Source organism: Mirounga angustirostris, unplaced genomic scaffold (genome assembly GCF_029215605.1).
Source record: "Mirounga angustirostris isolate CCGP_5_RB_7025 unplaced genomic scaffold, mMirAng1.0.hap1 SCAF_1, whole genome shotgun sequence".
Classification (NCBI taxonomy): Eukaryota; Metazoa; Chordata; class Mammalia; order Carnivora; family Phocidae; genus Mirounga; species Mirounga angustirostris.
Genome location: NW_026991709.1, coordinates 208,350,280 through 208,372,322, shown reverse-complemented (window position 1 = coordinate 208,372,322; position 22,043 = coordinate 208,350,280). Strand labels below are relative to the sequence as shown.

The 22,043-nt window shown below is 52.4% G+C and overlaps 1 protein-coding gene across 11 annotated transcripts in view; it reads left to right on the top strand.

The window, feature by feature from the left end:
• Positions 1-13,335, top strand: part of PDE4A (phosphodiesterase 4A) — a 45,818-nt gene extending 32,483 nt beyond the window's left edge. For 5 of the 11 annotated variants that reach the window (XM_064571216.1, XM_064571201.1, XM_064571247.1 and 2 more), the window contains 9 exons: positions 3,310-3,403; positions 4,818-5,041; positions 6,209-6,307; positions 6,408-6,572; positions 6,801-6,900; positions 7,060-7,256; positions 7,430-7,552; positions 7,944-8,126; positions 10,678-13,335. In XM_064571216.1, coding sequence (XP_064427286.1) covers positions 3,310-3,403; positions 4,818-5,041; positions 6,209-6,307; positions 6,408-6,572; positions 6,801-6,900; positions 7,060-7,256; positions 7,430-7,552; positions 7,944-8,126; positions 10,678-11,367 — 1,875 coding nt within the window. In that variant the 3' untranslated portion in view covers positions 11,368-13,335. Of the gene's footprint in view, positions 1-1,371; positions 1,790-3,309; positions 3,404-4,817; positions 5,042-6,208; positions 6,308-6,407; positions 6,573-6,800; positions 6,901-7,059; positions 7,257-7,429; positions 7,553-7,943; positions 8,127-8,917; positions 9,727-10,677 lie in introns of those variants that run through there. The other 6 variants (XM_064571234.1, XM_064571209.1, XM_064571241.1 and 3 more) reach the window with 3 other exon arrangements.
• Positions 13,336-22,043: the final 8,708 nt, after the last annotated feature.

Below are 22,043 nucleotides of genomic sequence, written 5' to 3'. Positions count from 1 at the left end.
GAGTCCATCCCTAGGCGGAGCGGACCCCATAGGCTGCCTGTTCCTGTGGATTCTGACTTTTCCCAGGGGTGGGGGAGCCTGGTGTGTGTGGATGTGTATGGGTGTGGGTGTCTGTACGTCTGTATGTAGACAATCGTCTCTCTTAAGGGGGGTTGTTCTATGCTAGAGTCTACAAGTGTATATGTGATTGTGGGTCTGTGCGGCTGTCAAATGTGTTGGCTACACATTTGCAGCACAAGGTGAGGTGGGAGGGGATGTTTTAAGAGGGCGCATCAGGAAGTCAGGAGGAGTGGCGTGCAGATGTGTACCTACGGAGGATGTATGGGTGTGCACAGGCGATTATACTGGGTTGTAAGTGTGTGGGCCTGTGCCAGAGGGGTATGTATGTTTACAAGTGTGAGTTGGTCTAGGAATGAATCTGAGTGTGTATCTCCATGTGTTTGAGACTCTGTGCGTGTGTGTGCTTACAGGGCTGCAGGGGAGGGTGCAAGGCTTCCATGTACAGCTGTGCAGATTGTGTACTGCACAACTCCAGAGGGCACCATTCAGAAAGCAGGCAATATGAATGATGTTTTCTGGAGTTGTGCAGCTTGGTGGTAGCCTTCGTGGGAGGATGCCTATCAGGAAATGAATGTGCAGGTGGAGGTGTCTGTGTTGGGGGGTGCCTACACCCCTGTGGGTGGAGGCTTGTCTGGGAACATGCGAGTCTGAGGGTGATTGTGTCTCTGAAGGTGTATTGAGCATCTGAGAATGTGACTGTTTCTAAATGTAGGTCTTCGGGTGTGTTTCTGCAATGGTGTGTGTGTGTATTTGTGGGTGTGAGTGTGAGCATTCCCTTGTAGATTCCTCAGGGTCTGTTTGTGCCCAAGGTCACAGGGGTATTTGTGTTTGTTTGAAAGTGTGTCTGTGGCAGTGTTGAGTGTGTGTTAAGTGTGCCAGTAAATCTGGGTGTTTGTCCCTAGGTGTGTGTCTCCACGTCTGGGTGTGAGTCTGTGTTCTTGGAAGGGGTGTGTCTGAAAGTGTTTAGATCCTGTACGCCCAACCAACTCCCTGTAAATGTGTTGGACATCAGAGTCGTGACTGTGTGATGTGTGCTTGCGTGCGGGTTGGTGGGAAAGGTGTGTCTCAGAGTGTTTGTGTGTCTGTGAATGTGTAGAGTGTCTGGGTGTGTGTCTTTGTCTCTGGGTATGTCCACGGAGGGGACGTGTCCTCCCAAGGGTGTGTGTGCCTCCCTGCCTATCCCTGGCAGCCCACCTGGATCTTGGCTTAGGCCTGCGGGCTCGGATGCCCCTTTAACGCCCCCCCCCACCCCCGGCACCACCTGACGTCGCATGCAGCCTGCCAGTGCCGCAGCGAGCGAGCGTGCACACGCACACACACGGGCGCGCATACGGAGCCCAGAGCCTCCGAAGCCACCTCCCGGGACCCTCGCCCTGCCCCCTCATGGGCAGGCGTCCCAGGCCGCCTCCAGCCGCTGCCGCGGGGGGGCCCATCAGGGCCAGGGGCTGGCAGACCATGTAACCAGGGCTGCTGTCGGGAGCGCGGAGGGGAGGGGAGCCCCCAGCCCTGCTGGGCCGGCCCAGGCCCCTCCGCGGCTCCCCCTTGCACTGCCCACCTGCCCAGAGCCGCCCCCCTTCCCCCCACACACAGTGGCTGTTAGCCCCGGGATTCCCCAAGCCCAGCCTCTCTGTGCGGCAGCCCCGAGCGGGGCTAAGATTCCAAGATGCCCTTGGTGGATTTCTTCTGTGAGACCTGCTCCAAGCCGTGGCTGGTGGGCTGGTGGGACCAGGTAGGGGAACTCGGGGAGGAGGATGGGCAGGAGACTTGGCGCTGACCCTCCCACCTTGGAGCCTCCAGCCCCTGGTGTGGGCTGGTGGGTGCAGCTGTGCACGTGTGTGGCCTGGACATGGAACCTTGTGACTGTCTGTCTCTGTGTGGCCCAGGGCTGGGCGGGGAGAGGCGGTTGGTGGGGATGTGGGTCTCTTGCTGGGTGTGACTGTCAGCAGTCGCCTGTGTGTGTCTGCAGTGGTGTGGGGCTGTCTGACCATATGCTTATTTGCCTGGGTCATGATGTGGCCCTCTCTGAGATCATACGGCTCTGTTTGTGGTGGTGTGTGTTGGGACACGTTTGTGAGCCCAGAGCTGTGTGATTTTTCTGGGGCATGTGACCCCAAGTGTCAGTGACCGCCTTATTGTGTATGCCCCTTGAGTTGTGTGTCTGTGGCCGTGTAGAACGGTGTGAGATGGTAGTCTGTGACTCTGTGTGTGGTTGTGTGACTTTGTGGGTCCATCTTGTGTGTGTATGTGTATCTTTCTGTGCAACTGGGGTCTCTGGCAGCAGTGGGAGGAGTAAGCGCCCCATCCTGGTGTGGGCTACGTGAGCTCACCCTTCCTGTCAGGTGTCCCTCCTGCCTCTCTGGACAGAGTCTGCTCCTGGTTTGGGGGTGCTTTGGTGGAGCTTGGGGGCGGGGAGCCAATGCCCTTTCTCCTCCATGCACAATGTCACGGCAGACGCTTGTGTGAAGTGGCGTGGGGGGACCAGGAGGGACCGCCAGGCCTGGTTCTATGTATACTCTGTTCATCTGTGCATCTATCCACCCCTCTGAGGTTGGGGGAGAGGGGGCTATGATGGGAACCCCCCCTCCCCTGGGTGAACGAACAAGGTTTCCTCAGCTCAGTATTCTCCCCTGCCCCTGCCAAACCTTCTCTTCACCCAGAACTTGCATTCTCTCCTGCAAAGGAGAGACTGTATTCTCTCCTTCCAAACTGCGTTTGGAGCTGGGGGCCAGGACGCCTTGGGAGTGGGGTCCATATCTGGGAAGACTTGGGCCAGGGTAGCTCTGGGAAGGCAAGGGTTAAGGGGCCTACAGCCTGCCCCCTTTTCCCCCAGCTCAGCAGCTGGTTGGAGGGGGAGTTGCTAAGGAGACTCCCATCACCATGGCGATGGGATTCTCCTGACACCCCATTGGCTCACTGTTAGGCAGGAGCCCCTCCCTTCCACAGGTGCCCCTCTGGCTCCTCCTTTTGGGCCGGAGGAGGAGGAAGCCTGGGGAGGGGTGCCCCCCTTCCTCAGGAAGGGAGAGGTATGCTGGGTCCTGACTTCCCAGCCTGGGGCCTCCATCCAGACCTGGGAGGAGAGGAAGGGCTGACCCCTCCCCTCTAGCAGCTTGCTGAGGGCTCTGTTGGCTGAGCAGAGAAGTAGGAGGAACTCGTGGGGTCTTCAGAAGTTTCTTGGGAGGGGCTGACCTCCCCCACCTTCTGATGCCCGGTCTCCCCATCATTCCTTCCTTCTTGCCTCCTTCACCTTAGTTCAAGAGGATGTTAAACCGTGAACTCACACACCTGTCAGAGATGAGCAGGTCAGGAAACCAGGTCTCTGAGTACATCTCTACCACATTCCTGGGTGAGTGAAGGGCAGCACTTTGTGGGGAGGCTGCACGCCTGGACTGGAGGGGGCTGCCCCAGACCGCAGGTCCTATTGCTGACATTTGCCCAAGGGACCCTGACTCCTAATTCCCCAAAGATCCAGGTTACCATGCTCAAGAGTTCCCATACTCTCGATGCCCCCAAACTCAGAGGGATGTCGACTTTATAGAACCTCCACATTAAAAAATCTCTCCAAACAGAAGAGCCCCTCCAAACTCAGTGGAACCACAATGGAACTCTCAAACTCAAGACCCCAAGAAACCCACAAACTCAAATAGAATTCTTAAACTTTAAATGCCTCCAGGCTGAAAGACCTCCTCGAATTCAGTAGAGTGTCCAAACTCGGATTCCCCCACACAAATTCAGGAGACCCCGCAAACCCTCAGTAGGGTTCTCAAACTTAAAAGAACCGCTGTCCTTAGGAGCCCAGAAGAGACCCCCAAACTTTAAAAAACCTCCAAGCTGAGATTCAGTAGAATCATCCAACTTGATATGACCCTCAAATTCAGCAGACTCCTCCAAATTTTCCATACCCAGTACAGTTATACAGAATACCTCAAATTCACTAGAACCCTCAAGCTCCTCGGGACCTCCAATTCGTCCTAATCTCTGAACCCAAGAGCCCAAGCTGAGGATAATTTCACCCTCTCAATTTATCACCAAAAGTTTCCAAATTCTGGAGAATGGCCCTGCACCGATCTCAAGAGAAGTTCAGAGTTTCAAATGCTCCCGCCAATGGGGGTGTGGCCATGCAGAGTTCTGAGATCCAGCCAATGGGAGCACGGCATGCAAATAACCCCTATTAGACCCTGTTATTGACTGGCAGGGCCCCAGGTCACAATGGGTGGTCCGGGCTCGGCTCTGGAAGCCCTTGAAAGCTCAAGAAGAGGGCTCCTGGGGCTGGCCCCCGGGCGGCTGGTGTCAAAGGGGTGGGCTGGTGGGAGGGTTCATGGAGCCAGAGACTACCCTTCCCTCCCGCCTCTCAGTGCTCTCCACCCCCATCAGCACTCTTAGTCACCATGGAGGTGTCTTCCCTGCCCAAGAAGTTTCCCTGCCTATACAGGGCAGGCAGCGGCTCTCTCTAGCATCCCCACCTCGCTTCCTGACTTCCCATGCCACCCCCCTGCCAAACCTGGGGATCAGACTGGGGCTACCCCATAGCTCCGGGCCAGCCCCAGGGTCCCCACTCCAACCCACCACTTCCCAGAAGAATTCCTACCTTCTTTCTGGTTTCCAGCCTATAATTAACCAAAAGCATGACACCCTGAAGGGGTCTGCCCTCCTGAGTGAGCCTTCCCAGGGCACGGTGGGGAGCAGGGGAGGGGGACTGAGGGCCAGATGAGGGCATCTCTGTGAGGTGCTAATGCTTGTCTCTCCTCCATCTTCTGCAGACAAGCAGAATGAAGTGGAGATTCCATCACCCACAATGAAGGATCGAGAAAAACAGTCAGCCCCACGGCAGAGACCCTCCCAGCAGCCCCCGCCCCCTGGGCCGCAATTCCAGCCCATGTCTCAGATCACAGGGGTGAAGAAGCTGATGCACAGCAGCAGCCTGAATGATTCCAGCATCCCCCGCTTTGGGGTGAAGACCGACCAAGAGGAGCTCCTGGCCCAAGTGAGTGGCAGCTCCGCAGGGGCTGGACTAGAGAGGGACAGGTGTCTCCTGGGGCCCAGACAGGGACTGGGCATTGGGTCAGTCTGAAATGAGGACTCAGGTATCCTGGGGTTATGAGACTCTCAGGAGAGGGGGAGTAAAGGAAGCAGGATAGGAAGGAGCTAAGCCAGGAGGTGGCGTCAGCTAGCATCGGGCCTCAGCCTGACCCATCATGGAGCTCTGGAGTGTGAACACCACCAGAGTTGAGCCCACCTTAAGGCAAGAGTGCTGGACTTTTGTACCCCTGCGTCAGTCATTGGCTGTGAGCTGCCCCCAGAGTGGACAGCATTACCTCCTCTGTGTAGATCCCGTAGGGGCAAGAGCAGTTTTCTGGAGAACAGTGTGGCATGAGTCTTGGTAGGCAGCAGTCCCAGCAGGTGGGGGATGGGTGCACCCATCAGTGAAGGGGGTCTGGTCAGAACCCCCATAGCATCCACTACCGGCCAGACCTGGGTTCAGCCCCTGGCTCTTCCGTGACACCTAAAGCCAAGGGGCTCCCACGTGGGTTTGTACGGCGGATGCGGTGCATGTTTGTTGGCTTACTCAATTGCCATTTATTGTAACCTGCAAGCCGGCACTAGGCTGTGCCACCTTCAGTCACCCAGCATTTATTGAGCACCTACTGTGTGCTGGCACTGTTCAGGGTCCTGGAGAGACATGGGGAACTAGCCCCTGTTCCTTTCCCCCTGGCGCTGATGAGCAGTTTAGCTCAGAAGTTAAACTGTGCTTTGGGGTCAGTCTAGCTGAGTTAACATTATGGCTTGGCCACTTGTGAGATACAGGGTCTTGGGGAAGTCTCATCACTCCTCTGGGCTTTGGTTCTCAAACCAACCAAATGAGATCAAGCACTTAGTGTAATGCTTGGCAGATAATAATCACTCAGTACACAGTCGCTGTGGTTGCCCTGTTATCTTCCGGCTGGTAGGACACGCACGGTAAATTCCATGCTCCTGAGCATGCCACCCCCTGGGCGAGCAATAACGGTGCCACTTTCAGACCAGAGCTCTGAACTGCTAGGAAAGAGTCAGGAGGGGTGAAGATCAACCAAGAGGAACTTCTGACCCAAATGGGTAGGGGCTTGGCCCTGGTTCTTGTGGGCTTCTGACCTCTGGCCTCCAACCCCGCCAGGAACTGGAGAACCTGAACAAGTGGGGTCTGAACATCTTTTGCGTGTCAGAATACGCCGGAGGCCGTTCCCTCAGCTGCATCATGTACACGATATTTCAGGTAGGGTGGGCCGAGTGGCGCAGGGTGCGAGGGAGGGGTCACCGTGGAGAGCGGAGAGCCAGCAGGAGTCACTGCCCCCCTCCTCGTACCTTACCCTCAGGAGCGGGACCTGCTGAAGAAGTTCCGCATCCCGGTGGACACCATGGTGACTTATATGCTGACCCTGGAGGACCACTACCACCCCGACGTGGCCTACCACAACAGCCTGCACGCGGCTGACGTGCTGCAGTCCACGCATGTGCTGTTGGCCACACCCGCGCTCGATGTGAGCCTGGCCCCCGCGTCTCTCACTGCCCGCCTCCCGTCTCCCGTTTGTCTCTGTGGCCTTGGGTCTCTGACCTCCATCCCTCTCTGATCCTGTTCCTCTTTCTGGTCCTTATCCCTCTCTCCTGACCCCCCTCTTTTGTGACACCCCCATCTCTCTCTTACCCCGTCTCTCAGAACCCCCACCTTTCTAACCCGTCTCTCTCCGACCCCCACTCTCTGCCCCTAGGCTGTGTTCACGGACCTGGAGATTCTTGCCGCCCTCTTCGCGGCTGCCATTCATGACGTGGACCACCCTGGGGTCTCCAACCAGTTCCTGATCAACACCAGTGAGTGGCCCCCTGCGGGGGCGGGGCCTGCCGGGTTGGGGGCGGGGCCTGCCGGGTTGGGGGCGGGGCCTGCCGGGTTGGGGCGGGGCCTGCCGGGTTGGGGGCGGGCCCAGGTGGCCCCTGCGCTCCTCTGACCACCTGCCTGGGCCTGGGCCGCAGATTCGGAGCTGGCGCTCATGTACAACGACGAGTCCGTGCTGGAGAACCACCACCTGGCCGTGGGCTTCAAGCTGCTGCAGGAAGACAACTGCGACATCTTCCAGAACCTCAGCAAGCGCCAGCGGCAGAGCCTGCGCAAGATGGTCATCGACATGGTGGGCGGGGCCGGAGCGGGGACCCGGCTGGAAAGGTCGCCTGTGAGGCGTGGGGAGCGGCGGGGTCTGAGTCCAGGACTGGAAGCCCCGGGAGAGGCGTCCCTTATGGGGGCTGGGGACAGGTTGTGCTGAGCGAAAACTAGAGAGGCGCAGGTGGGGTCAGTACAACCCAGAACAGGGCTTCAGCGTCCCCTGTCATGCCCCCTCACCCACAGGTGCTGGCCACGGACATGTCCAAACACATGACCCTCCTGGCAGACCTGAAGACCATGGTGGAGACCAAGAAAGTGACCAGCTCGGGGGTCCTCCTGCTGGACAACTACTCCGACCGCATCCAGGTGCCTCCTCGCCCACCATATAGGGAGACTAGAGCCTCTCTCTTCCTCTCTCCCCTTTGGGTCTGGGTGGTTCCCCTCCCTCAGCCTCCAGCTCCCATGTTGTCCATCTTCCTGTCTCTTTTCTCTCTCCCTCCCATCTCTCCATCCCAACCCCCATCTCCTACCATCCCTCCTCATTTCCTCTTACTGCCTCCTTCAATACTGCCTTCTCTCCTCTCCCCCACCCATCTCTTCCTTTTCTCTCCCCCTCCCTTCCTCTCTCCTCTCCTCCCTCTCTCCATATCCCCACCACGCCTTCTCCTCGCTCTCCCCATAAAGGGGGAGGTAAGGAAGCATGAGGTCCCACACTGGGACAGGGGCATGGCCTCTGAAGGTGCCCCACCTCATGCAGGTCCTTCGGAACATGGTGCACTGTGCGGACCTCAGCAACCCCACCAAACCCTTGGAACTGTACCGCCAGTGGACCGACCGCATCATGGCCGAGTTCTTCCAGCAGGGCGACCGGGAGCGGGAGCGGGGCATGGAGATCAGCCCCATGTGCGACAAGCACACGGCCTCGGTGGAGAAGTCTCAGGTACAGTTTTGTGGCCCCTGTGGAAGGCAGCAGGGTGGCCCTCCCCATCCCATGCTGGCTTGGAGCTCTGAGAGGCCCAGATGCTCCTGACCTGCCCCTCCACAAAGCCAGGTTATTCTGTGTTTGTTTTTTTTCCTTTTCTATCTTGATGGGCAGTCTGCAACATTTTCTCTCCTACAGAACAGCCAAACTGGGCCTCTGGACTCACCGTTTGTAGACCTGAGTCAAACAAGTTCTAACTCATTTGTAGCCACCAAACAGCATTAATAATGATACTTACCCAGCTCTTAGTTACAGACCTTACGTCGATACGGCCTCTCAATTTCCCTGTAACCTGGCCACCGATCTTGTCCTTGATTTTTGGTGGAGGATTCTCACCCTCCCCACTTCCAGTCTCCTCCCTGGTGAGACCTATTTTTCCCAGTTGACTGTGCATGCCTTTCCAGACCAGAGTTACCCAGCGCTGGCACTGTTGACATCTGGAGCCAATCATTCTCTATCGCGGGGGCCGTCCTGCGCTTTAGAGGATGTAGAGCGGCATCCCTGGCCTACACCCTCCCCTTCCACTTAGAACCACCAAAAATATTTATAGACACTTCCAAATGTCCCCTGAGCATGCAGATCACCCCCATCCTCCCAACACCTGGGAAAACCAGTTTCATACATTTTATTATGGTTATGTTTACAGGCAACTTAAATAGTTCATGTGTTTTGCTTTTTTATTTTTTATTTTATTTTATTTATTTTATTATTTTTTAAAGATTTTATTTATTTATTTATTTATTTGACAGAGAGAGAGACAGCGAGAGAGGAACACAAGCAGGGGGAGTGGGAGAGGGAGAAGCAGGCTTCCCGCGGAGCAGGGAGCCCGATCCCAGGACCCTGGCATCACGACCTGAGCTGAAGGCAGACTCTTAACGACTGAGCCACCCAGGCGCCCCATGGGTTTTGCTTTTTTAAAACATATGAATTTTATCAACATATACGTATTTTTATACAGCTTGCTTTTTTCCCCAAACAGTGCCTTGGAGATCTGTCCAAGTTATTACACGTCGATTTAGTGCATCCCTTTTGACTGTTGTATAGTATTCTCACAGATTTAGATAGCTAATGGTTTCTGGGGAAACTAGCTAATGGTTTTTTTCCTGTGGCTGGACATTTAGGTGTCGAGGAGTTACAAATTCACAGTGACTCAAACAAGATAAACGTTCATTTGTGTTCCCTCTTATGTAAAAAAGCCTCGAGGAAGAATATCGGTCCCTTTGGCTTCATGAAATGGTCAGGCACCTAGGAGACTTCAATCATCAGAAGCTTGGGGCCTCTGTCCCCAGAGATGCCTCTCGTAGTCAGGGATGCTGTGGAAGCTCTAGCCATTCTGGCCACAAAGCAGGGAGGAGAGGTCTCTGCCAGTTGAGGCAGCACCCCTACTCCCGACTCCCACCCCAGCTCCAATCTTCCATCTACCTGTGGTCACATGGCCACCCTCTCTCTTTGCAAAGGAGGTTGGGAAATGTAGTTTTCAGCTGTGTAGGGGAAGCATTGCTTCCACCAAGAAAAATCAAGATTCTGTTAATAAGAAGGAGGGAAGAGGGACGCCTGGGTGGCTCAGTCGGTTAAGCGTCTGCCTTCAGCTCAAGTCATGATCCCAGGGTCCTGGGATCGAGTCCCATATCGGGCTCTGTGCTCAGCAGGGAGCCTGCTTCTCTCTCTGCCTGCCGCTCCCCCTGCTTGTGCTCTCTCTTGCTCTCTTGCTCTGAAAAATAAATAAAATATTTTTTTAAAAGCTTAAAAAAAATAAAGAGGGAAGATAATATCAAAGTGGGTTAGGCAATACCCTGCCATGGAGTTATTTCTAGTTTTTCTTTGTTGCAAAAAAAAAAAAAAAAAAAAGTCATTATTAATATCTGTGGTGTACCACAATTTTTAAAAACTAATTCCCAATTGACAGATATATGGAGGTTTCTAGTATTTTTTTTTTTAAAGATTTTATTTATTTATTTGAGAGAGAGAATGAGAGACAGAGAGCATGAGAGGGAAGAGGGTCAGAGGGAGAAGCAGACTCCCCGCCGAGTAGGGAGCCCGATGCGGGACTCGATCCAGGGACTCCAGGATCATGACCTGAGCCGAAGGCAGTCGCTTAACCAACAGAGCCACCCAGGCGCCCTCTAGTATTTTTTTTTTAAAGATTTTATTTATTTATTCATGAGAGACAGAGAGAGAGAGGCAGAGGGAGAAGCAGGCTCCCAAGGAGCAGAGAGCCCAATGCGGGACTCGATCCCAGGACCCTGGGATCATGACCTGAGCCGAAGGCAGACGCTTAACCATCTGAGCCACCCAGGCGCCCTGAGGTTTCTAGTATTTGTTGGCATCTCGTATGTAAAGTTTTTTTTTTTCTTACCCGTGCAAGATTTTTTCCAGGGTGGATCTGGAGAAGCAAGATTACAAGGTTAACTGCTATCAGCCTCTTTTAAATTCTCCTGGATCGCACAGCATGGCAGGATGATCTGCACCAGCGGGCCACCAGTTTGTACCTTTCTCCCTTCTCTCCCAGGTGGGTTTCATCGACTATATTGTACACCCGCTGTGGGAGACGTGGGCTGACCTGGTCCACCCAGATGCGCAGGAGATCCTGGACACGTTGGAGGACAACCGGGACTGGTACTACAGTGCCATCCGGCAGAGCCCTTCACCACCGCCTGAGGAGGACCCCAGAGGGCCAGGCCACCCACCCCCACCGGATAAGTTCCAGTTTGAGCTGACGCTGGAGGAAGAGGAGGAGGAGGAGGTGTCTACTTCCCTAGGTGCATTTGAAGTGCGGGACTTGTCCCTGGCTCAGGATCCATCCCCAGCTGAGGAACTATGGGAGGTGGATGGCCAGGCTATGGCCGCAGAGGTGAAGGTAAAGGAACCGTGCTTCACACAGCAAGGCGACTCAGCAGATAGTGTGGCTGCGGGCGAGGACGAGTCCATGTCCCCAGATGCATCCGTGGAAGCTGGGGGCCGCAGCAGACCCCTGGCCCTGTCTGCTGAGAGTCCCCCTCTGCCTGCCTTGAGGACCCTGCCCCCTCCAGAGGAAGCCCCGGGCCTCCTGGGCCTCCCCTCCATGGCGGCCGAGGTGGGGGCCCAAAAAGAGCATCAGGCTGCCAAGAGGGCGTGCAGTGCCTGCACAGGAACATCTGGCGAGGACCCCCCCCCACTCCCAGCTCCTGGTGGGTGGGGGTCGGCTGGAGGTCCTACCTGAGCCCTGGCTCCTCCACCCTGTTGCTCTCCCCGCCTCCCTCCACCACCATCACCCCCCGACCACCTCCTCCACTGCCTCAAAGACTCTTGGGCCTCCTGAGAAAAAAGAAAACAGAAAAGTGGGGTTTTTTCTCTTTTCTTTTTTTCCTCTTTCCCCCCACCCCCACCCACGGGGCCTCTTTTTGGAGGTGGGGGCTGGGGAACAAGGGGCGGAGGTCCCGGAAGGGATTTTATTTTTGGAATTTTAATTGTTACATTTTTAGAAAAAGAAAAAAAAAAAAAAAAAACAGGATAAAACACAGCCACTGTAGACGCTCCTGTTCCGGACTAAACCCCTTGTGTCCCTCCCCAGCCGCCTCCCCCGCCCCAGGTCCCAGGCTCAGTCTTCCAGCCTCCTAGGGCTCCCCCCGTGGGCCCAAGCAGGCATCGCGCCTCCCTCCCTCCCTCCCTCCCTCCAGGCTTTCCCTCTGAATTTTGGAGGGTCTCTGGAACCTAACCAGGAATAGCCATTCTGGGCGGGGGCTCTGGGGGGCTGTCACCAGGGGAGGCCCCAGCTCCAGCCCCTCTCTGGCTCACTGCCCACCACCCCCACCCCCAGAAGTCTTCCGCCTCATTTTGCACAAACCTGGCAATACTAACTTGGGGGACAGGGACAGGGACGGGGACAGGGGAGCTGTGCGCTTTCAGATGTAGCAGAGGGAAGGTGTTGGAGGGATATTCACACCACTAACCTGGGGTCTGAGGTTCGAGGAGGGCCTGATCCCCCCTCCGCTTGCCATCCCCTTGCCCTTCCACTTTGGGTTCTGTTTGAATTTTCTCCATTTAGGGGGGAGATGGCTCTGAACCACACCCCTCCTTCCAGCTGCTTCTCCTCTTGTTTCTGCCTTAATGATCCCCACGGCCATAGGAGAGGGGTTTGCAGTGGTTCCCACCTGCACCTTGGGTGGGGTGGGACCAGGCCCAGAGCCCCCATCCTGGGCACCTCCCCCGCCCCAGCATCCTCCTGACCCCCTTCATGACCCTTTGCCCTAGGAGGAAGCAATAACAGTGTACTCCCACACCCCCTTTCTGGGCAGCCCTTTCCCACCCTGGCACCAACCAAAGTCATTTCTCCTTTGCCCCCACTTGGCCACGCCTCCCCTTCACCCCTTAGCTATTCCTGGAGCAATACGACAGACAGATGCAAGGCCCTTTTTCTCCAAGCCATGGGGGACTGTTTGGAAGGAAAGACCCCCCCCCCCTCCCGCTCCGTTATGCCCTTGGGCCCAGTTCTGCAGCTGGGCAAGGCAGGGCCTCTCTCTCATTCCCCCACCCCCAATTCTGAGCACACGGTACTGTAGCCCCCAGCTGCCCGCAGCCTTCCATCTGTCTGTCCATCCCTGTGGGGAGTACCTCCCACTCCCACCCTCATGATGCTGTACAGGGTTCATTTTTGTAGCGACATTAGTTTCTGTCCCAGCCAGTGACTGGAGTGGGACTTCTTTTTGGTTTTCTTTCTTTTCTTTCTTTCTCTCTCTCTCTTTTTTTTTTTTTTTTTTTTTGTACATATTGTATGGTTGGTTTGTAAATTATTCTACAGAGGCAAAAAGGGAAAATAAACTTGCCCTTCCCCAGCAGACCCAGTCAGGGGAAGGAGGGGTGGGGTCTCCCAGAGAGAGAGTCCCCATTCCCACTGTATTATACAAACTGTACCATAGACCCCGAAAGGGTGGATTCCGCGCTGCCGCTTGATGGGAAGTCGTGTCATTGTAAGGGGCGAGGGCTGAGCAGAGCCTACCCCTTCCCCCTTACCCAGGTGTGACTGGTGAGTTGGAACCCCACCCCCAATCAGGGCTCCTCTCCCAGGGGGGGCACAGGACCCCCCCTGAGCTGCTCTTGTGTTGTCCATTTCGACGATCAATCAGTCGGTCCGTTGGTCGATAATCAATCCTTCGATCTTGTCTCCAATTAAATCGAGGCTTTCACTGATCTTCCTGGCTTATTGACTTCCTTTCCCACCCTGTTCTTGGGAGGTCTACCTCTCCTGCACTATCTGCCTGGGGTGGGGGTAAGGGGAAAGGGATAGATAGAACCTGAAGGGGGGCAGCAGTGTGGCTGGAGGCAGCTGCCCCGCCCCGCCCTGCCCCGGGGCCTGGACCGGGCACTTGCTCAAGGACTCCAGGTTGTAAAGTGGAGGTTCAGACCAGTCTTTGGAGGCCAGCAGACCCAGGTAAAGCCCACTTCTCTTACACAGCATCTCTGACAGACCTCTTGGGTACTTCTGGAATCTCAGAGTCATTCCTGGAAACCTCGAGGGGGCCTGACTGATAACACCTCCACCATCTGGCTGCCAGGCTATGATAAAAGGTCTCTGGTCACATTCTGCTGTGCAGACATTAAACTTGATAAACAGGCACAAGGGCATTTATTTACCCCTATAAGTTCTATGAATTCCCAGGATCCTGGCCATTTTGGTGTTGCAACCTTCATGTTGCATTAAAAGAAAATGAAAAAACAAACCTGAACCTGAATATCTATATCTTTTTTTTTTTTTTAAGATTTTAAGTAATCTCTACAACCCAACGTGGAACTTGAACTCACGGCCCTTTGATCAAGAGTAGCATGCTCTATTGACTGAGCCAGACAGATGCCCCCAAACCTGAATCATATCTTAAAGGCAGGGCTCTCTGTTGCTTTGAGCCTGTAGCCTTATGGTCGGTATCACGCGAGCTAAACCATCCAAATTCACACAAGACTGGCTTGGGATTGAAGCTGTTTCGTTAACGTGTTCATTCGAGGTTGGGGAGGGAACGACTCAGATGTTTTAACCAATCCACATATTTGAATACTGTTAATTCCACTCAAGGGATCCCATTTTCTCCACCTTTATCAGGGTAATTAACAAACCCTTGATTTCACCAATGTTTCTGATATTCATTATGCTGACGAGCAAAACTTCCCACGTTGATAAAGATATGGATAACAAGTGTTTGTGATTCGAGCTTTTGGTTTAGAATACTGGCAGCCTCTGGGGTGTAATAAATTGAGATACACACACACTCAAAGCTGTGCTTAAGTGGTTAAACGCAGTGGGATCAATAGATGTATATATTCACAACGTGTGTGTTTTGAAATAAAATGAGGGCAGCTTCCTTGGATCTAAGGAAAGGTTGACCTGCCTACTCTGCTCTATTCATGTCCTTATCAGTAGTTTAGATCCCAGCTCCTGCTGTGTGACCTTGGGCGTGATCTCTCTGACCTTCAGTTGTCTCATCTGTAAAATGAGGATAACAAAAATCCCAGTCAGTCTAGGGCGGGACTGACCAGTGAAACCTTCTACAACGGGTAATGCTCTGTCTGTGCTTATCCAACATGGTAGCCTCTAGCCCACATGTGGCTGTGAAGCACTTGAGATGTGGTGAGTGCCACTGAGGAGCTGGAGTTTTCCTTTTCCTTTCCATTAAGTAGCCACATGCAACCAATGGCTACCATCTGAGAATACAGTTCTGGAACTTGAGAGGCTGAATGTATAGGATTTAGCGTGTACAAAGGTTTGCCTGTTTCACTGTGGTTTTGAAGATTTACAGTATGTAGATATCCTGGCCCAGAAGAGTGGGGGCCAGCCTGGACCCAGAGAGGGGGAAAAAAAAAAGCTGGAAAACTAGGTAGAAGTTTCCAGGGAATCTGAACTTTGTGCAAGAAGTAAAGAGGAGACACAGACGTTTTCCCAAGGGTGTTTCAAAGGGAGGCAGAGTCGGGGAAAGGGTGTCGGGCTGAGGGTCAGGAGGCGACAGCACCAACCCCAGGCTGCAGGGGAAGGCTGATAAGACTTCTTGCTCTGGACCTCAGTTTCCCCAAGTGTAGGCATGATGTCCCAGATGTCCCAGATGCCTCCTCTGTTGGGACACTGTGACAATCTGAGAATGTGGGTCAAAGGACAGAGGTGGGCATGTGACCATCAGCTGGCTCTTTAAAATCCTCGTGATGGGGAGTTCATCCTTCCTCAGGCAAAGGTGACCAAGGGCAACGGGGCACAGCAGCAGGGCCTTACAATCTGAATAGGACAGGGAGACCTGGGGAAGGGGTGGAGGTGGTTTACGTTGTAGCTGACATCAGCCACTTGCAAACAAGCAGTGTGGCCTGGGACAAAAGGCTCTGGCTCTTCCAGCCTTTCGCGGGCTGTGCCCTGTGCTAAACTCATTAGGTGGATTATCTTATTGGCTCTCCAGCAGTCCTTGAGATATATACCATTATAAGAAACTGAGGCCAGGTTCTAACCCTGTCGAGAAAAGGCAGAGACCTCATTTCACCTACTGTCTGTCCCACACTGATAGCTACTAGATAACTACCTGATACTTTCATTATTATTGCTCCCCCTTTTTTCAGCCCTACACCCAACATGGGGCTTGAACTCAAGACCCCGAGATCAAGTGTCACATGCTCCACCGACTGAGCCAGCCAGTATATTATATTATATATTATAATATATTATATAAATATTATATATAATATATATTTATGTTATGTTATTTTATTTATTTATTTTTAAGATTTTATTTATTTATTTGACAGAGAGAGCAAGAGAGCACAAGCTGGGGGAACAGTAGGAGGGTGAGGGAGAAGCAGGCTCCCTGCCAAGCAGGGAGCCCGATGCGGGGCTCGATCCCAGGACCCTGGGACCATGACCTGAGCCAATGGCAGACGCTTAACCATCTGAGCCACCCAGCCGCCCCTAAATATATATATATATTTTAAAGATTTTATTTATTTATTTGTCAGAGAGAGAGAGCGGCAGACAGAGGGAGAAGCAGGCACCCTGCTGAGCAAGAAGCCTGATGTGGGGCTCGATCCCAGGACCCTGGAATCATGACCTGAGCCAAAGGCAGATGCTTAACCGACTGAGCCACCCAGGTGTCCCTATATATATATATTTTTAATCAACTGGCAAATAATGAAGAGATGGACCATCCTTGGGTAGGCAAAGAACTTTCATAGCTTGTTAGTGTTGGTGGAAGTTGGCACATACAGCTTTCCAAGACTGGTCTGACGATAGTTATCAAAAATAGAACTGCATGCGGCGCCTGGGTGGCTCAGTCGTTAAGCGTCTGCATTCGGCTCAGGTCATGATCCCAGGGTCCTGGGATCGAGTCCCACGTCGGGCTCCCTGCTTGGCAGGAAGCCTGCTTCTCCCTCTCCCGCTCCCCCTGCTTGTGTTCCTGCTCTTGCTATGTCTCTGTCTGTCAAATAAATAAATAAAATCTTAAAAAAAAAAAAATAGAACTGCATGGGGGTGCCTAGGTGGCTCAGTCAGTTAAATGTCTGCCTTTAACACTCCCTGCTCAGCGAGGAGCCTGCTTCTCCCTCTCCCTCTACCCTGCCCCTGCTTGTGCTCTCTCTCTCTCTCTCAAATAAATAAAATCTTTTTAAAAATCAGGGGCGCCTGGGTGGCTCAGATGGTTAAGCATCTGCCTTTGGCTCAGGTCATGATCCCAGGGTCCTGGGATCAAGCCCCACATCCGGCTCCTGGCTCAGCGAGGAGCCTGCTTGTCCCTCTCCCTCTGCCTGTCTCCCCTCTCTATCTCTGTGTCTCAAGTGAATAAATAAAATCTTTTTAAAAAAATTTAAAAAATATATAACTGCATGCATTTTGACCCACCCATTGCAGTTTTTAAAATGTTTATCCAAAAGAAACAGTTGGATAAAAACCTAAAGGTGAAGGCACAAAATGCCCATTCTAGTATTGGTCAGAATAGTGAAGACCTATGAAAAATGTCCAACATTAGGGACGCGTGGGTGGCGCCGTAGGTTGAGCGGCTGCCTTCCGCTGGGGTCACGATCCCGGAGAGTCTGCTTCTCCCTCTCCCTCTGCGCCTCCCGCTGCTCGTGCTCTCGCGCTCTCTCTCTCAAATAATAAATAAAAAAATATTTTAAGAAATATTAACAATGTCTCCAGTGGTAGGATTAAGAGAGAGATGTATTTTCTGTTCTGTAGTCTTTGATATGTTCTGACCTTTAGCAGTGAGCAGGTATTAATTTTATAATCAAGGGCAAAGTTATTTTATCATCAGGGTAAAGAAATACGCGGCATTTGTTATCTGGGAGGCACAAAAGCATGGTAGATAAGCACACAGACTCTGGATTCAACTTGCCTGGATTCTAGCTCCCACGTCTCCAGTTAATGACTGGGTTCGTGGGAGCAGGTTATTTACTTGTTCTGTGCCTCAGTTTCCCTCGCTGTAAAATGCAAATAATAACGGCCCAGGTTACTGTGTGCCAGACGCTGTTTGTCTTACGTAAATTATTGCACTGAATTTTCACAGCAGCCTTATAAAGTAGGTTCTACTATAAATGGGTCACAGGCGGGGAGGAAGGCGGGACTGGGAACTCCAGCCCCCAAGCGCCTCCCAGAGCGGAGCTAGGGAATTGCAGCAGGTTCAGAAATGCACGCACGCGCAGACCGAGTGGAAGGCGTGGCGAGAACGCGCGGGAGATTTCCCCCTGCACTACGATTGGCTGTCGTGGTTGTCATTAGCCGAGAAGGCCGCCAATGAGGGGCGCGGCCGCTTCGTCTTGGGAACCCGAGGGCAGAGGGAGCTGAGGCTGTCCCGCTGCTGCAGGGGCGCGAACCTCAAGGCGGGTGAGGGGACCTGGCGTCACTCCCTGAGAGTGACCCCAGCGTCGTTCCCACTCGTTAAGGGGACCCCAGCGTCAGCCTCCTTTCCTGAGAGTTCCCTGGCGTCATTGCCCCCTTTTTTCCCGAGACGTCTACCCTTTTTCCCAAGAGGGACCCCTGAGATGTTCCCTCTTCCTGAGGAGGACCCCAGCGTCCTCTGTCCTTCTAGAGGTGAACCCTAGCCTTGTCCCGTCTTCCTGAGAGGGACGCCAGAGCCATTCATACTTCCTTGGGTGGACCCCGGCTTCATCAGCCCTTCCTAAGGGGACCCGGGTGTCAGTGTGTGTTGGGGGGGGGAACACCAGCTGACACAGGAACTCACAGTGTCACCTGAGAAATTGTTTAAGGAACTGGGGCTGTTTCTCCTAAAATGGGAGCCGAGCGAAAGATCTAAAGCTGCCTTAAAATATCTTTCAAGGGGCACCTGGGTGGCTCAGTCGTTAAGCATCTGCCTTCGGCTCAGGTCATGATCCCAGAGTCCTGGGATCGAGCCCCACATCAAGCCCCGCATTGAGCCCCACTTTGGGCTCCCTGCTCGGCGGGAGGCCTGCTTCTCCCTCTCCCACTCCCCCTGCTTGTGTTCCCTCTCTCGCTGTGTCTCTCTCTCTCTGTCAAATAAATAAATAAAATCTTAAAAATATATATATATATCTTTCAAGTGCTTCACACGGTCCCTGACATGGTCAGCAGGTCCTTATTGAGTGATTGGGTATGTCTACGACTGACCCCTGGAAGAGGGATTACTTTGGTCCATGAAGTCCCAAGAGATCTGATGGTAAGGGTTGGAGGGAGGTCGAAAGGGCTTCCCAGTGTTGAACTGAAATCCTAAAAGGCTGAGCACAGAGCTGGCAAAATCCGCAGCCTGGAAGACCTTGAAGGCCAGTTGCATTCAATCCTGCAAAGATGCATCGTCCGTCCACTGTGATCACGAATTGTCTCGTCCATATTCAAATATGTGTGACGTTCCTGTTGTATGTGTCAAATGGTGAACAAGACAGAAGAATAGAAGAATAATTCTGAATACGAGGCCCACAAATACAGTGCTCATGACTTCTGCAAGTGACGCCACTTCTTCCTCATTGTTCATTAGGGAACGATCAGTCTGTCTCCCGCCTGGTTGACTACAAGTGCAGGAGGGCAGAAACTGCTCCTAGCTGTCACTACCCAGTGCCTGGGACGTAGTCCATGCCCCAACGCTTCACTTGGTGAATCCTTAGTGGAACTGAGAGATGACCAGGGAGGGTGAAGTATGATGAGTAAGGGGAAGACACGCAGTAGAGAAGAAAGAGATGCACCTGCCGTAGCTGGGATTTAAACACCAACTCCTTGGCTGACGCAATTCATCTTTCCTGACCCTGAGGCTAAGAGCAAGTGAAGGCAAAGAGGCAGCTGAAGTCAGCAGCTCGGTTTAAAATTTCCCACCAAGAATGCAAGCTGGTGCAGCCACTCTGGAAAACAGTATGGAGGTTCCTCAAAAAGTTGAAAATAGAGCTACCATATGATCCAGCAATTGCACTACTGGGTATTTACCCCAAAGATACAAAGTAGGGATCCGAAAGGGTACGTGCACCCCGATGTTTACAGCAGCAATGTCCACAATAGCCAAACTGTGGAAAGAGCCAAGATGTCCATCGACAGATGAATGGATAAAGAAGATGTGGTATATATATATCAGTGGAATATTATGCAGCCATCAAAAGGAATGAGATCTTGCCATTTGCAACGGCGTGGATGGAACTGGAGGGTATTATGTTGAGCGAAATAAGTCAAACAGAGAAAGACATGTATCATATGACCTCACTGATATGAGGAATTCTTAATCTCAGGAAACCAACTGAGGGTTGCTGGAGTGGGGGGTGGGGTGGGAGGGATGGGGTGACTGGGTGATAGACACTGGGGAGGGTATGTGCTCTGGTAAGTGCTGTGAATTGTGCAAGACTGTTGAATCTCAGATCTGTACCTCTGAAACAAATAATGCAATATATGTTAAGAAAAAAAAAAAGAAGAAGAAGGTAGCAGGAGGGGAAGAATGAAGGGGGGGAATCAGAGGGGTAGACGAACCATGAGAGATGATGGACTCTGAAAAACAAACTGAGGGTTCTAGAGGGGAGGGGGGTGGGAGGATGGGTTAGCCTGGTGATGGGTATTAAAGAGGGCACGTTCTGCATGGAGCACTGGGTGTTATGCACAAACAATGAATCATGGAACACTACATCTAAAACTAATGATGTAATGTATGGGCATTAACATAAGAATAAAAAAATAAAAAATAAATAAAATAAAATAAAATTTCCCACCAAAGTGGTCTAGAGCAGCTGATTTGATCCGGGCAGACCCTGGGACATGTAGTCTGAAAAATGTTCCTGAGTGCGCTGTTTAACATGTGGCTTAAGAAAATCAAAGCTATGACCCTGAGGTGTGGATGTGGTGCTGGGGCTCATGGAAGGGAGAGCTCTTTAAATAGGGGGAAGCAGGTGCCTGGGTGGCTTAGTTGGTTAAGCGACTGCCTTCGGCTCAGGTCATGATCCTGGAGTCCCGGGATCGAGTCCCGCATCGGGCTCCCTCCCTGCTCGGCGGGGAGTCTGCTTCTCCCTCTGACCCTCCTCCCTCTCATGCTCTCTGTCTTTCATTCTCTCTGTCTCAAATAAATAAATAAAATCTTTAATAAATAAATAAATAAATAAATAGGGGGAAGCTTCCTGATGCATTTGCAGTTGTTTCATTTACTACAAATATAATTTACCCAGAAGTTCTGAAGAATGCTAATTTAAAAAAAAAAAAAAAAGGAACAAGCCAAGGTCAGGTAATTTTGCACCCTGGGCTCCTCCAACCTTGTTCCTTTTCTAGCTCTCCTTCTCTGGCAACAGTTCCTCTTTTTGCCTAGAAGCCCACAAGAGGGTGCTGCGTCCCTTTTAGACCACACCTCCTGTATCGTCCCAGAGAGCCAGGCGGAGCTACAAAATCTTCACAAAATAAGGCAGCTGGGTTGGTGGAAGCTCTGATTTTTCACAGGGTACGAGAGCCAGTGAGGAATTTTTTTTTTTTTTTTTTTTTTTTAAAGATTTTATTTATTTGAGAGAGAGAGAATGAGAGACAGAGAGCATGAGAGGGAGGAGGGTCAGAGGGAGAAGCAGACTCCCCGCCGAGCAGGGAGCCCGATGTGGGACTCGATCCCGGGACTCCGGGATCATGACCTGAGCCGAAGGCAGTCGCTTAACCAACTGAGCCACCCAGGCGCCCCGCCAGTGAGGAATTTTAAGTAGCACAGGTAAAGTGGTCTGAGGTCACTAAATGTTCTACCATTATCTTGCTAACCTTAACAACCTTGATAGTCCCGATTAATGTTAGCACATCAGGTTTCCAGTACTTAAACCTCATTCCTACCAGTAAGACTACATTTATTGTATCTTACTGCGTGCCAGCTGCTAGGGTAGTTATTATCCCCATTTTACAGATGAGGAAAGCCAGGCACAGAGAGGCTTTGCACCAAGTTTGAGTGCCAGATATGGGTCTCAAGCCTAGTCTGTTGATTCCAGTGTATTCTTCCCCTCCCCCCGCCCCTTAAGTTCTATCTTCCACAAAATTTAGTTCCACTAACATTTATATTTTAAAACCAGAATGCAGGGCGCCTGGGTGGCTCAGTTGGTTAAGTGACTGCCTTCGGCTCAGGTCATGATCCTGGAGTCCCGGGATCGAGTCCCGCATCGGGCTCCCTGCTCAGCAGGGAGTCTGCTTCTCCCTCTGACCCTCCTCCCTCTCATGCTCTCTCTCTCAAATAAAAAAAATAATAATAATAAAATAAATAAATAAATAAAACCAGAATGCACACTCAAGGGAGAAGATATTCATTGAATTGACAGCATGTTGTATTGCACAAAGCAAGGGACTCTAGCGTCCAGAACTACAGGGCCCTTCACAGAGCTAAAGGTTACCTTAGACACTGTCCACTTGATTGAGAGTGGGAAGTTATTTGCTTACCATCACTATGAATCCAACCTCTTTTACCTCATCGTTGATAATCTTTC